The sequence below is a fragment of the Dromaius novaehollandiae genome, chromosome 1 (genome assembly GCF_036370855.1).
Source record: "Dromaius novaehollandiae isolate bDroNov1 chromosome 1, bDroNov1.hap1, whole genome shotgun sequence".
Lineage (NCBI taxonomy): Eukaryota > Metazoa > Chordata > Aves > Casuariiformes > Dromaiidae > Dromaius > Dromaius novaehollandiae.
In genome coordinates this window covers 190072046-190087039 of record NC_088098.1, presented here as the reverse complement: position 1 = coordinate 190087039, position 14994 = coordinate 190072046, and the positions used below count along the sequence as shown (strand labels likewise).

At 42.4% G+C, this 14994-nt stretch overlaps 1 protein-coding gene across 2 annotated transcripts in view; it reads right to left on the bottom strand.

The window, feature by feature from the left end:
• The window catches only part of THSD1 (thrombospondin type 1 domain containing 1), a 28244-nt gene that overhangs the window by 3947 nt on the left and 9303 nt on the right, over positions 1-14994 (bottom strand). For both annotated transcript variants that reach the window (XM_026108445.2, XM_026108446.2), the window contains exons 4-5: positions 11518-12483; positions 2310-2468 (exon numbers count right to left, since the gene is read on the bottom strand). In XM_026108445.2, the coding sequence (XP_025964230.2) occupies positions 2310-2468; positions 11518-12483 (1125 nt within the window). The remainder of the gene's footprint in view (positions 1-2309; positions 2469-11517; positions 12484-14994) is intronic.

Genomic DNA, 14994 nt, shown 5'->3' with positions numbered 1-14994 from the left:
GGAAGCACTGGAGAAGCCTGTCACTTCTGTGTATGTAAAGTGCAAGGTGCACACACAGATCATATGTCTAGCACATGTGCAGCAGACCTAATGCTTCCCAAAAGCAGTGGGCATACCGCAGGGACCCTTCACTCTGCACACATGGATTCCCCTCTAGACAGTCTCATACCACAGCAGCCCTTGGCACTGAGATTGCTCTTGGAGCTCCAGAAAAGTATGGTAAAATTGGCCAAAAAGGAGACAAGTCAAATAATCCAATTCTGTGTTTATGGAGATATCCCTACAGCAGGTAACTAGACAGCACAGGAAAGGACAGCTGGATATCAGCTTTAGAAAAACATCAACTATACCACTGATTTTCTCTGGTGTCAACACACAGACCCTCAGCAATCTGACAGAGATTGGCAGAGAGAGGGTAAGCAGCCCTAGTGCATGCAGGTCATTAGCTTTAAACTGGGTCCCTAAACATCTGAATTGTTCCTCTCTCCTTACACTAGAGGTTTTATGAAATAATCAAACCCATATGTCCAACATTTTCTAGTCATTTAAACATCAAAAGTCTTAACAACAAACTGCTAAAATATTCCGAGTCTTGAATGAACACTGACGAAATGCAAAGCCTGGCTCAATGGAATATTATTTTTAATATTTACCCTTGACCTGACCTTTTATTCAATACCAACCCATTTCTTACAGTGCTCCACAGTACTGCCTGCATACTTCTGAGGCTTTCATTCAACAAACATCTTGAAGCTGGTTCAAGCCAACATCTCCATCAAAAGAGCAATCCTGCCCTGTTACGTTCTCCCTCTTTGTTGTCTTTCCTTTTCAATGGCACAAGCATTGTAATGGCCGTGTAATAAGCAACTTCACAAAACCTCCCAAATGTTCATTCTTTAGCTGGATCAGTTCCAGTTCACCACACTGCACTTTTGACAGCACAAGGAAGCAAGCAGGAGGGAAGCAGCCAAGGCATTGCTCACTTTGTAATGGTTTAAAATATCTGCTCAATGACAGCCTGAGAACCTAGGAGCCAGCACAGAACTGCACCTTCCCTTCTCAGCCACTGTCAGGCTGCGGCACCTATGAGACACAAAGACATATAGGAGCTTGTAGCTCAGCCAGTTTCTGAGCAGATCAAGCTCCTGGGCATTAGCACCCTCCTTTTTCCAGGGAGTTTGCAAGAGGCACAAGTTTTGCACTGACTGAGCACAACCATCGCCTCTGAAAGAGGCCCTTCTCCTGTCCCTCACGCTGCCTGCAAGTACCCAATTACTGTCCGGGCCCAGCCTTGTCCAGCCTCACCCGCTGGCTATGCGACTGCTGCAACCCATTCTCACCCCATGCACCCTTCCAGGGAGGGGCAGCTCTCCCGTTTCCACAGCCACTTGTCACTCCATGGCCTATGTGCCACCAGATCACGCTGGCCAGCCTGACCTGTCACCCGCCAATGGGAGTGCAAGGCTGGAGCAGGAGGGAGACCTAGCACTGACACCTAGAAACATTCCCACAGTGGGAAGCCCACACCACACTTCCCAGTTGTAACAAACCCTTGTGGCACTTCCCACCTGATGTGACCTGAGGAGTTCCCTCCAACATGACCTGAGTGATATCCATGTCCTGTAGCTCAAACCAGCACTGACCTGTCCCATCAAAGCAGAGACAACTTGAAAGTCAATTATGAAGTACAGTGAGGATCTAGAAAATGTGGCCAAGTAGGCCAGCCTGGAAATACTACAAGGTACCATGCGGGTGACATCGGGTAGCTTCCCAGCACTGGCCACCATACAGTTATCAATCCCAATACACCATGTATTTTATGAATTACACGCATGTCTGACTCTTTTACAGATAATCTCACTGGTAGCAGTACATTTTTCACACATATTCCAAAACACATCAAAAACATATGTCTCCTCCAGGCACAAGACAAAAAATTACCTTCTTATTAGATTTCTTCGGCCTGGAGTGGGCGTTTGGCACCAAATACATTCTACTGGTGCAGCAACCTCTCTTCCAGCCATTCCCCAAAACTCCTACTATGCTGGAAATTTGAAACAATTTCCATGGCACCTAGAGCATGCAGAAAGTCTTTTATTAAGCCTTAAAGCCCTGTCTCTAGCTCTCCCACAAAACCATGAAGGTTCTAGCCCTACTCTATCAACCACAGAAATGTGATCTCCCCATAAAATCAGTATGACTGAAAAGATCAGATGATTCAGTTCTACAAAGCTATTCTAATAACATACCTTTTGCTTTTACCTGGAAAGACACAGGACCACAGGGAAAAGAAAAGTAGAGCTACATACCCAAACACTCCTCCAGCGAACATAAGGAAGTCTCCTTTGGCGATCCAACGCAGCCTGGCTTTGCCTGCAACGAGGTGAGACATTCTCGGAAGCGCTCCCGGATGCCGTCTCCGCAGGTCACGCTGCATGGGCTCCAGGGCTGCCACAGGCTCCACGTTTCTGCAAATACATAAGCTCACAGCAATGAGGAACACATCTGCTTCATTATCTCTAAAGACAAAAGCATTTAACTGTCTTCTCTTATTTAAGAAAAACAGCAATAAATAGCCAAACGATGCAAACTGAAACATCAAAAAACAAGTAATGTCTGGGGACATGCTCCTGTACCCATTAGAGTCTGGGGCAAAGCTCCTTCTTTTTTTTTCTTTCTCCACTCCAGTGCCAACCACACTACAGTGGTCAGTTAACTGAACCTGGCAGGATCTGCCTTGAACAACAGCAAATGGAAATTAACCCACAAATCTTTTTAACAGCTTAGTAATTTATATATTCATAGATTCCAATTCCTACCTGACAAATACTGTTTTTACAACAGCACAACTTCATTGACTTAAGTGTAGTTACTCCTGATTTATACGATCATGAAAGGAGGATAAGCCTACAATGCCTAATGAAAAGGCAATATTGTTTTTCCTCTTATTATCTTCTTAGCACACAAATGTGTTATTGAACCATTTATTTGACAGCTTATAGGTCCCTATTGTTTTATTGCTTATGGTTAGGCAATTAACTCAATATGAAATTTTGAGGGTTTATTTATTTATTTAAAGTGGAGGCAGGCTCAGGTTTTAATGTTAACTCAAATATGATTCTTTAGAGTAATGAAATCCATTTTTTTGCTTAAATAACATCCTCATCCAGTGTTCAATACTCAAACTTTACAGTAGTGAGAACCCAGAGACAGAAAGGGGCTGTTTCTGCCAATAGTTGAAAGCTGTAACACCGAAATAGGACTATTACTTTAAATCCCCAAACAAAGTCTAGGGGCAATATTTAGAGAGACAGAGCCATGTGAAACAGGTATCCTGGGAACTGTCCTATGGGTCAGTTGACATCAATCGTCTGCCTTTGAAATGTATGAGAAATAAAAACAACAGACTTGATTACTCCATTTAACTGCTCACAGATAAAACGGAAAATCAGATAAATTATAAAAAGTAAATTAGATTTGTTCAAGCTTGCTCTTTTTAATAGTTTATGATGTTGCTACTGCCAACACAGGTCATGATATTTGATTTTATTACATGCTTGTTTTGCTGCTAGCACACCACGGAGTGCCTGACCAGTGAACAATTTACAATGTTAAAGGACTAGATAGTATTTCATGACTGGAAATGGCTTTATGATTTCATGTTATATCGGTTGCTGTATTGCTCATAGTATGTCGTAATTTTTAAAGTCTCTAACAAAAACAAATGAAGCTGTGTTTTAATAAATATGAAATTTTAAATGCTTTGGGCCCGGTCCTACAAATTTTTGTTAGCATGCCAGTATGCATAATGTTTCTATATGAACAGTGCCACAGAACCAGTGCAGCCACTCCTGTGTACAAAGTTACTCACGGGCACTGCAGCTTTTAGCATTTTAGCTTTTAGCTTGCACTTGTACAATCAAACAACACCGTGAAACGTGCATGGGCACAGGTTCATGCAGGTCTGTGTGTGCGCGTGTTTGAGTACATCTGCCTGGCCTAATGCAGAGGACAGATGGACACGGCAAGACCCCTGGAAGCTATGCAGTTCTTAGCCCATGCAATACCAAGTGACCTTGGTGGCTATTTGACCTCGACTCTACAGCAATATCGAGTTACCCAGGATCCGAGGCTACTTTTGCTTTGCGCTCTGGCTTGCCCAGCCCACTGTGTGCTGCCTGCTGCTCTTGCACCTCCTACAACCACCTCAACAGCAGAGAGCAGCCTGGAGGCAGGCTGAGCTTTCACAACCATTGCAACCACACCGCTTGCAACGCCAGTTCCCCACAAAGTATTGAGCAGAGCTGGACTGGATGGTGCGTGGCGTCAGGCAGAAGGAGAGGCCCGAGGATGTCAAGGAGGGGGGAATTAGTGAACAATTCCAGGGGGTAGGGTGGCCTTTACAGCGTGGGGTGAAGAGAGAGTCTCTCAAGGGCACAGGTCCTGGACCACTGCAGGATCACACCAGCCAGTGAGCAGAGTTGTTAGTGAGGGCAGCAAGAGAAAGCAACCAGAACCAACAGCCCCTCAAGGGGCCGCTGATCCCTCTTCCAAAAGATTTCCTGGTATCACAATACTTGGGAGTGTCGTACTTTTCTTGATCTCAGTACCATGAAAGACTCCAACAGCGTCACCCACCCCGGGATAGAATCCGCCAGCAGTGGGAGGTAGGCTAGCTGGGGAAGCACAGACCTCCATGTAGACTAATTTACTGTAAGCAGCTGGGTAATTTCGTCCCTGCCATAACTTCCAGTGCATGTGCTAGCTCATTCATGTATGTCCGCATTCCCCGCTTGTTTTAACTTCTGTTAATTACAGTCAGACATAGGGTCAGATCCAGTGAGGTGATGAATGCCTCCAGTGCTATTCACTTTGGTGATAGCAGAGGGTGCTCAACCACCTCTGCATTCATGCCCGTGGGCTTCAACGTATAACAATATCTAGGATGAGTAATTTTCTAATCTTGACGTCAGACCTATGATATGCCCATTGCTCTGGGGCACTTTTCTTTGACTTTAGCTTCAGCTGAGGGCACAGAGTTCCTTACCAAAAACACTTGGTATCCATAGCTTTGGGGCTAAGAATGAGAGCCTTAAACAGCAGGAGAGCAGGAAATTCTCCAGCTCCTATGAAAGATGGAGATTTAAACTCCTGCAACTTGCTCTGCAACCTCCTGCAATTACCAAAGTGTAAAAGAAAATAAAACACAATTTATTATCCCCCAAGGAAACAAAATAATTAACCTCCATTTAAGACAAACAGACCCAAAGTGCCAGGGGAAAAAACAGAAGGTATATACTGCAAACTAGCTCTATTAAGTGTGAATTTTTTCATATACAATTGAGGAATCTATTATCAACATGCAGACATCTAACTGATGAGTTAGTTTATAATAGTTGACAGCTGGCAGTTCTGCCAACATGAAAGATAAATGCAAGTAACTGTGTTAATTGTCACTCGGCATGGTATCTCCTCTCAATTTTCTGTGTTTCCTTCTCACTTGGTAAGAACTAGAGCATGCAAAGCTATCCCATGGCAAGTCAGCAAGGGACGCTCAGCCTTACTTTTCCAGCCTGACGCAGGCAATAGCCCTGAGCACTTCAGCAAGACCACTAGTAAGGGATGAGATTGCTAATAATTTACAGGCTACTCCTGTAAACTCCTACTGTAGCCTGGGGGATTGCAGGCTATTTGTGGAGGTTCCTAGGTGCTGAGACTTGGTGTACACATATTGTATTGGTGTTTGGATAAGACCTGGGAATACATCCTTCTTGCTCATCCTGTTTTTCCCCATTTCCATGGAAATGAAGCCTGGGAGCACTGAAATGGTGACACGCTCCAACAGGTTACTAGTTTGGACAATTAAAGGACTAGGATCCCTTTCAAAGAAGAAAACCTATACTCTGCCTGGGCAACTCGCAGTCTTTTCTCCACAAATGGGCACCTTTAAGGCATGCAGGAACACAGTCCACAAATCCTTTTAAAAGCTAAAACAAGTCCCAGTGAGTCCATAATGCTAGACATATTTTTAAAATGCTGGGAATGTAGAGATTAAGATTCACTGCTGTAAGCAAAGCAGAACTGGGCTAGAAACTAGGGTAGACACAGATTCTTCGCATCAATCTGTTTTTAAACAAATGCAAGCTAGATATGGATTCAGGCACTAGGACTAATTGGTTCCCAGATTTTCCTACAGATAACAGGCAGGTCTGATTCATACAATGTTATTCAGGCAGTAAGAATTTGATGGAAGGCTTAGATTTCTGCCTTTCCCCTAGATACTCCACTTAGTCCTTCCTTCCCCTGTCGACTACTTCTCCCCTCAGAAGAGCTCTCTCCTACTTTCCTCTTCCTCTCCCTTCCTTTTGCCCTGTTGCCCTGCCCTATAGCTCTTTTTTGATACACATAAAAGTCACAGAGAAGAGGTAACTCAGCCCTGCTGTAAGCAAGCGCAATAGCCTTCATTGGGTGTTATACCAAGGTCAAAATTTGTCTCCAGAGCATAGCTAAGAAGTATAAAAGAAAGTTAATTAACACTGGAAATAACAGAAAAATATACCCGTTTATATGCCATAGCACTACCGATTAATTTCATAAGAGTCATCCCGAATGTTTCCCACAGGATATTGCCTAGAGGTGGAACATCTTCCTAAGGAAAGCAGATGTCTCACTGCTGGGGACATTCAAATCTCAACTGAAGAAAGCACAGGATAATGTGTTGAAAAGAATGAGCTTCTAGCAGTCCTGGTGCTGGGTAAAATGATCTAACAGAGTTTTTTTATCTCAGACATTCAAATAATCCTGTCAAACATAGGGAAAAAATAGCTGTATGATTCTAAATCATCTGCATGAAACAGTTAACACCCCACTGAGATGAATGAAGTGACTCACATCTCTTACTTTTTCACAGGTTCTCCAGCTGGAGTCTACAGAAAGCTGCAGAACTGTTGGCTCACATTTAATAGATATATTCCCCACATTTAATAGATATATTCACAGTCTTAAAAAACACAGGCTTTTCTGCAACACTTGTTTTGAAGCTGATGGCCCCTTCTGGAAGAGCTGGCATTCTAGCTTGTTCAGGGTTATCAGGAGCCTTCTGCTTCCTACTCAAGAAACAAAAGAGATTCCTTTTCCACAGGCTGTACTAAACCTGTCGAGAACGAAGAGTAAAAAGCAGGATTGATAAAGGGTCATAAATATAAGTGATGAAAAATGGCTGTTGTAAAATAAACTTTATCTCATCCTCTGTGGTTTGGATGAAGATAATTTTAATCATTTAGGAGTGTTAATCTTTTACAAGGCAATATCATTGTATCATAATAATAGAGCATATGCTAAATGGAGTAAGAACTGGCTGAGTGACAGATTTGATATGTAATTGTCAACAGAAAATTATCACTGAGTGGCGATGCACTTGGAGAGATTCCAAGGGGATCGGTACTAGGCTTAATGCTATACAATGTTTGCCTCAGTGACAAGAAAGTCAATACAAGATTGTAATTGAGAAAATATGCCACTACTGCAATGACATAAGTAGACAGTACAATTGCATGGAGCAATCTGGGTTACTCGGTAAGTCAAGACAAAGCGAAGTAGACTGTAAATCATCAAAATGCAAAATTACAGACAGGAAGGAGGAATAGAAATTATACCTGCAGAATGGCAGACTGAACACTCAAAGGTTTTATGTAAAAGCAGCTCAAGAGGAGTTCACAGGGTAAAAAGCTGTGGTGAAATGAGCTAATGCAATCCGTGGAAATATGAGCAGAGGAGCAGTAAGTAGGAATAAGGAGAGTGCTACTGTTCAGCTGGCATGGGTGAGAAGGACGTCAGAACACTGCACCCAAAGCTGCTGTCCAGGTTGTCAAAAAAAAAAGGATTGTTAAAAAGTGGAAAGGGAGCAGAAAAGAGCCAGAAAGCTAATCAAATCCTGAAGAAAATGCTTTGCAATTAAAGACTAGGTCTTTTCGGTTTATTAAAAAGAGCACTGAGATTAACTGGAAGGACTGACACAATCTGGATGTACAAGTACCTTCGCACAGGGAAGACAATGGGTATGAAAAGCTGTCTCATCTAACAGAGAGCAGCAGGATAAGAGCCAATCACTACAGGATGAAGCTAGATGATTTTTTGTTATAAATGACACATACTTTCCTTTTCTTTATCAGAGAACAGTATCAAGAGAAATTACCGGAAGGTTCTCAATTTTATGGTGTCTTCAGCAAAAGAAGGATATCTCTCTGGAAAATATGCTGTAGTCGAATGCAAAGACTAGCTATGGGGATCAACACCAGGGTGACTGGGTGAACAGTGATGGTCCATGTTGCACAGGGCCCAGACTAAATGATGTAATGACCTCTCCTGGCCTTAATCTGGGTGAGTCTAAGAGGTCCAAAGCAGAAAAGTGATTTAAGGAGAGATGCCTTTTGTGCCGCAGCAGCACTTATCACATGAATAGCCATCAGGGGCCAAGGTCTACGTGCACAGTTTCAGAACGAATACTCAGCACAGTGCCCCACAGCAGGGTGAGAAGCTCAGGAGAGGGTCTTTATGAAGAAGCCAGCAAACGCCAGGCCACCGAGGCAGCAAAGGTTCACACTGCCTGTTTGTGGCTTCGGGCTGATGCACCCCTCCCAGAATGCCCTATTCCCTTCAAACGCTGCCTTGGGGCTTTGAAGCTTTACACATACAGACACACAGTCAAATGTGCTGCACTCTAATTAATTTCAGGTTGACATTTTATTTACAGCTATGTGGTGTGGTTTTGCTTTCATTGGCTTTGTAGATTTGACATTTCCAACTTGTCAGCTATTGACTTAAAGCCGTTCTTCACACACGTAGCCTGATTTTTTTAACTGCAGCTGTAAATTTGGTACTATTGAGGAACCAAATGGAACAAAGCAAATTACAGGGAGTCATTGCTTAAGGTGGATCTTATCAATTAAAACAGTCAATTACTGGGCACAGAAACACATCTATGTCATATCCTAGGTATTCATCTGTCAGGATAATTAGTCAGATCGTATCAGTGTAACATATATATGCCACCCAGGCACAGAGACAGAATTAGAATTCTCTCTTCCTTTCTGCTTCAGGAAAGTTATCTTGATTGAGAAAACAATGTTTTCATTTTTAAATGGGCTTACTTGTGCCAAAGAAAGAGAGAAAGTGCCAAGAGAGAATACAGATGGAAAGTTAAGTTAAAGAAATGAACTATATACTGAGTTTGGCATGTGGTGAAAATAGAGGTCATTTTTAGTTTAAAGTGTCAATTAAAGATCTAACAGTTTTAGAATTTCTGCAATAGTACAAAGTAAAAACACATGGTACTAGAAAGGTAATTAAGGTGGATTGTGTCTTGACTGTGTACTATGGAGCATGTCCTATATTCTTGGTCTCCTGACTATCCCATTCAGAGACCTACCCAGAAAGTGCAATGACCCTTTTTTGGCTTGAGTACCTCCGTTTCCTCTTCAGGGAGACCACGGTGGAGAGGGGTAGAAAATAGCATACATCATGGTCTCTTCCTGACATGGGACTGGCATACAGCTAGGGCACACACCTGAGCCTGAGTTCTGGTGGGAGAGGAAGGGGAAAGGCTCTATAGTAGTGTTCAGCTCTAACATGCCAGTTCTGTCCCTGCAGCATACAAAAGAGCATGAATAATGAAGCACCCCTCTAAGAGACTGTCACAGTGAAGCATGGGCTGCATTTCAAAACCTTTTAGCCCAAACTCCTGGTGAAGTGTGCACGTGGGAAAGACTAACACATTACCAATGAATATGAGCCTGCTCCAAAACTTGAGAGCATTTAGTTTTCCATTCCAGGAATGTGTAGGCAGTGTAGGCAGCTCAACCTAACCCAGACCCAATCCCCTCATACACATGCAGACCATCCATAGCCTACCACAACTGGTTGCCTAACACAATTCAGGGATGAGAAGGAGAGATGGCTCACCTCCTTCCTCCACTATGCAACTGTGATTTTTAGCCTTTGCTGAACCTTGAACTGTCACCTCTCAGAGTCTCTGAGGTTATGCTATGTAAGATGCACAGATATAAATAGAATGTATAGATGTTCCTTAAACAGGACCAAGGAATGGGCTCAAGCTCTGTCTTGGGATCACTCCTACTGCTTAACTGTGATCATCCATACCCCTGGACACGGTTTTGGTCTCTGCCAAACAGCACTCTCCCAGAGCACGCCTGGTCCCAAGGGACCATGTGGGCCATGGCCAGTTGGCAATGTGTATGAAGCTAATCTTTTCTATGAGGAGAAGAATTTAGCTCTATGAAAGTGACTCACAGAATCACAGAACAGTTGAGGGTGGAAGGGACATCTGGAGATCATCTAGTCCAAACCCCTGCTCAAGCAGGACCCCCTGCAGAAGGTTGCCCAGGACTATGTCCAGGCAGCTTTTGAGTATCTCCAAGGATGGAGATTCCACAACCTCTCTGGGCAACCTGTTCCAGTGCTTTGTCACCCTCACAGTAAAGAAGCTTTTCTTTATGTACAGACAGAGCTTCCTGTGTTTCAGTCTAGGCCCACTACCTCTCACCCTATCACTCAGCATCCCTGAAGAGTCTGGCCCTGCCCTCTTTACACCCTCTTCAGATACTTACACACATTGATAAGATCCCCCATCAGTCTTCTCTTCTCCAGGCTGAACAATCCCAGCTCTCTCAGCCTTTCCTCATATGGGAGCTGCTCTAGTTCCCTAATCACCTTAGTAGCCCTTCGCTGGACTTGCTCCAGTAGCTCATAAACTCATGACCTGGCAGGTGGCCACATGGGTCAGAAAATGGACTGTGGTCTGTTAGAGACATGGCCTGAAAGGCTGCTGGAAAAACCCACAAGCTGTCCAAGTGACATGAGAGAGTGTTTTTTCCACTGTGGCCAAATCCTAATTAATCTAATCAAAATTTATATCTCTAGCAGGTAGATTTCTAAACTCCTACAATAAACAATGGGGAGAAGACACCTAGGCAAGGATACAACTCACCTAGCTTATACATCTAGCTTAGGATGGGATTAATCACCCTTCTGAGATGCCTCTCTCTTTTGACTAAAAGAATGACTAGACAACTACTTAAGGTTAAAAACATGGCTTTTAGAGCTTAAATGTAGATAAGATTAATCCTACTCTAGTGTTTCCAATAGGCCAGATCTACTGTAGCAGCTTCTCATGTCATTAGGAAAGCCAAGTTTGAGTTTTACTGGGACTAGATACATAAATCATTCAAAATGCCCCAAAGGGTTCTGGTTGGTATTTTGTGTTAACTTAGTGTAATTTTAAATTGCCATAGCTTACTACCGTATGTAACCCTCTTTTTAACAGTCTACTCCATTTTATTGCCATCTGTATAAGTCATTACAATTATTTTGTCTGGTGTAGGAGACCCAAAAAAGCAGCTACTGTTTTGAAGACACCATAATCAAATTCATATATCTTTACCTATGTTGGTTCAGAAGGGTGTTGATTTCTACTAAAAGAGGACAAACATCAGTACAAACCCATATTCCTTTGGATCATCATACACTCCTTAACTCTTGTTGAGAAATGGCTTCGGTTTGAGAAATTAAAGAGGTCAAAGCAGTATTTGTTCTTCCCCACATCAAACAAACTGCAGTTAAATTCTGTCCTGTTGTCTCCTGGGTGAATGGTGTTCTCATACAGCCAAGTTGTTCTTTGACTAGGATGCTTGACAGCCTCTTTATAGACAACAATCTTTCCACTGGTAGAAGTGCATGGTGGGGAGACCACAAAGACCTGAACCAAAGTTTTGCATGTTGCTTCTGGTGCCACAACCAGTCTGTATCCAAATTTGTGCAGGAGGTCTATGGGTCCCATGGAGGCAATGACTGAATGTGTTTCTAGTGATCTCAGTAACACAGTGATATATGTTTCCTGACCAATAGGTGGGCAATCAAACTCTACCCACTGGGATCTAGAGAGCAAGATTCCTTTTCTAGCTCTAATGCCCAGCGTCTCATCAGAGCTTAGTTTTCCTAGTTCATAAAGGGTGCTGGTGAATATCACGTCCAGTGAAACTACCGTCTCATTCATGGCACACAACTGTTCATTCGTGAAAAGTCCAACCTGAAGGGAACTTCCAAGCACCTCTGAGGTCTTGTTCAAATCAATGTGAAATACAGGCCATTCCACATGGAGGGAGGACGTTCTTCTTCCACTCCAGTGTACATCACTACTATTATTGCTTGGAGAGACCATTCTGAACCAAAAGTCCCCAGCACTCTTGAAGTAGAAACACTCAAACTCTACCATCCCACGTGACCGATTTGCTGGAAGCTCTTTTCTTGCAACGATCTTGTTGGTACTGGCACTCAGCAATAGGACGGATATATTCTCTGCTGTCACATTACCACCATCATAGTACCGATATTCAACAGAGACAGTGTCATTGCTGAAGGCTACATGACCTGGATGCTCCAAGAGGAGGTATTCCACTTCACCAAGAACTGAAAGAAAACAGTTTCACAACAGTATTAAAAACCAAAGAGACAACTAATTGTTTATGGAATTTATGGAAGAAAATAAAGATTTATAAAGTGGGTATATAAGAAATGGTTCTCAAACTTTTTAAAGTAAGTGAATCAATTCACCAAAACAGGTCCTAGCTATACCAATTAAAGTTCACCATGTCTTGCTTTTGAAAGGATGCTGTTTGGAACAGCTCAAAGTCCACTGTGGTAATAACATGTACAGGAGGTTTAAAAACAAGACAGCTTCAAAAAAAAAAAAATCCACATAAAAATTAATTTCTAGGGACAAGCCATGATAATTCTCAACTTCTTTCACTTGACAGATTCTTAAAGTCCACTTCACAGTGGCCTGCTGTTGTTCCACTTACTTTAGCTGTAATTCAGCAAAAAGGACAGTAGTTTTTTTTATGTAGAAACATGAAAAATGTCCCTCAAATTAAATAAAATCGGAAATCTGCATGATGTTTTTTGAAACCTCTTCTCTTGCTCTGTCTTATGAAACTTTCATTTTGCTCATTTACATCACAGAGACACTTGAGTGAAAGAGCTGAAAATAACAGTGATGGTAACCACAGCACTTTTCTTGTCTCAGATGTGGTGCAACATGTCTAAATGACATCATTTCATTATAAATGGGGCAGTCTTTTAAAATTCATTTCTGGCACATCCATGTTTGTGTAAGTTGCCAAATTATCCTGAGACATGCTGTAACTAGTGGGGATAGATGGTATCTAAAGCACTGGATTGGGAAGATCACCCTTTGGTTCTTAGCTCAGCTAGTTTTTGTGCATTGCTTGAAACTTAAAGATTTCAGACATAGAAAGGTTATCCAAAAAACGGGAATGGCATACATCTATTCCAGATATGAAATGTGCTGTGAGACATCTTTATGTAATTAATGGTCCAGGAAAAGGTTTCTGAGTCTTGGATGAAAAGTGCTATAGAAGTGTAAAACCTCAGTTAAAGTCATCTGTTCATAACTAGTATCAACTAACACTACTTTGACTTGTTAAATCTGTTACACCTACTTTAAGCCTCAAAGAAGGCTTTACTGAAAAGACACTGAGATTACCGAGACAGGCACTCAGCAATCAGGAGTAGTAGGATTTATTGCACATAGTATTAGACACCTACTACTGTAAGCTCCTATCCAAGTTAGTCACCTTAGATTCACTTTCTTGCCAGCAGGGAACATTTTCAGGAAGCAATTCAGCTGACCAGCTGTAGACATTTATATCAGGTGAGGTGCAGCGTACACTAGAAGAGCCTATTGCTCTTCATCAACTACAACAAGTGCCTAAGGTAACTAGTTCTAACCACTTCCATAATGTCTAAATGTTGCATGCACAGCCTTCCATGTATGAATCATGCATATATCTTACATATATGTATTATAACTCAGTCTTTAATTTGCATGATTCTGTACTATCTTTTCCACAAGATTCTGCTCCATTTGGCAGATGGATGGTACTTGCTACCAGGGGGCTCTTTGATTCTCATTCTTCCATGGGTGGTCCCATGTATTATTGACTGCACGCCATCCAAAAATCCATTCTGATAACACAGAATTATTCATTTCCCCTATGGACTTTTCTACTGTGCTCTTATCATAGTACATCATTAGTGCATTAGAAATATTAATGAGTTTATCCTTGCAAAGTCCCTGAAAGATGAGGGGATGACACTATTCTTATTTAGCGTGTTAGGAACACCTCTTTTCCCTATAGCTCTTCTACCTTATCCCATTCCTCAGACCTGCATTTAATTCCAGCAAGTTCCTCCCTTTCTTGCACACCTCTAGCATGCCAGCAAGGGGAACAAAAAGCACAGGACAAGCAGTCCTAGTGCCTGATGTTACGAACATGGGGAAACTCTGCTATGCTGGGCTGGAGCACACACAGTATTGTGTGGGGTTGGCAAGAGGAGCCATGGGAGCTGGGGCATGCTCAGCCCTTCAGACAACTTAGTCACGAACTCATCTAAAGGTCTTAGAACTGGAACAAGTTTGGGCAAATCTTCATAAGGAGAGCAAAAGGCAAATCCCAGACCAGAAGGATGAACTTTCTCACAAATATAAGTTCCTGCAAGCACGCTAGAGTTTCCCAGTGAAATGGTTGCAAGTTGGGGGTTTTTTGTTCCTTTAAACATAGGCAAAATTATGCATTTTTCTGCAAAGGAACTGGTCAGATCCATCTTATCTGAAATACTAACAGGAAAAAAGAAATCAGCCCATGGAAAAAACCTAGCATGGATAATTTCAACTTCAAGGTTTAATTTTTTGGCAAAATCACTCAAACAGTAGTAACCAAAAGCACTGATGTCTGCACCTGCTACTATACTGTCCTTACTCTTGCACTTTTTTTTTTTATTCGGATTGGCCTACACCCAAAGAAATAAGACAAATGTGTATGTACGGGGGAGGAGTGGAGAGAGGCAGCGGAACTGCCATGGGAAGTTCTCATTTCACTTGGGAAATGAGAACAGTGA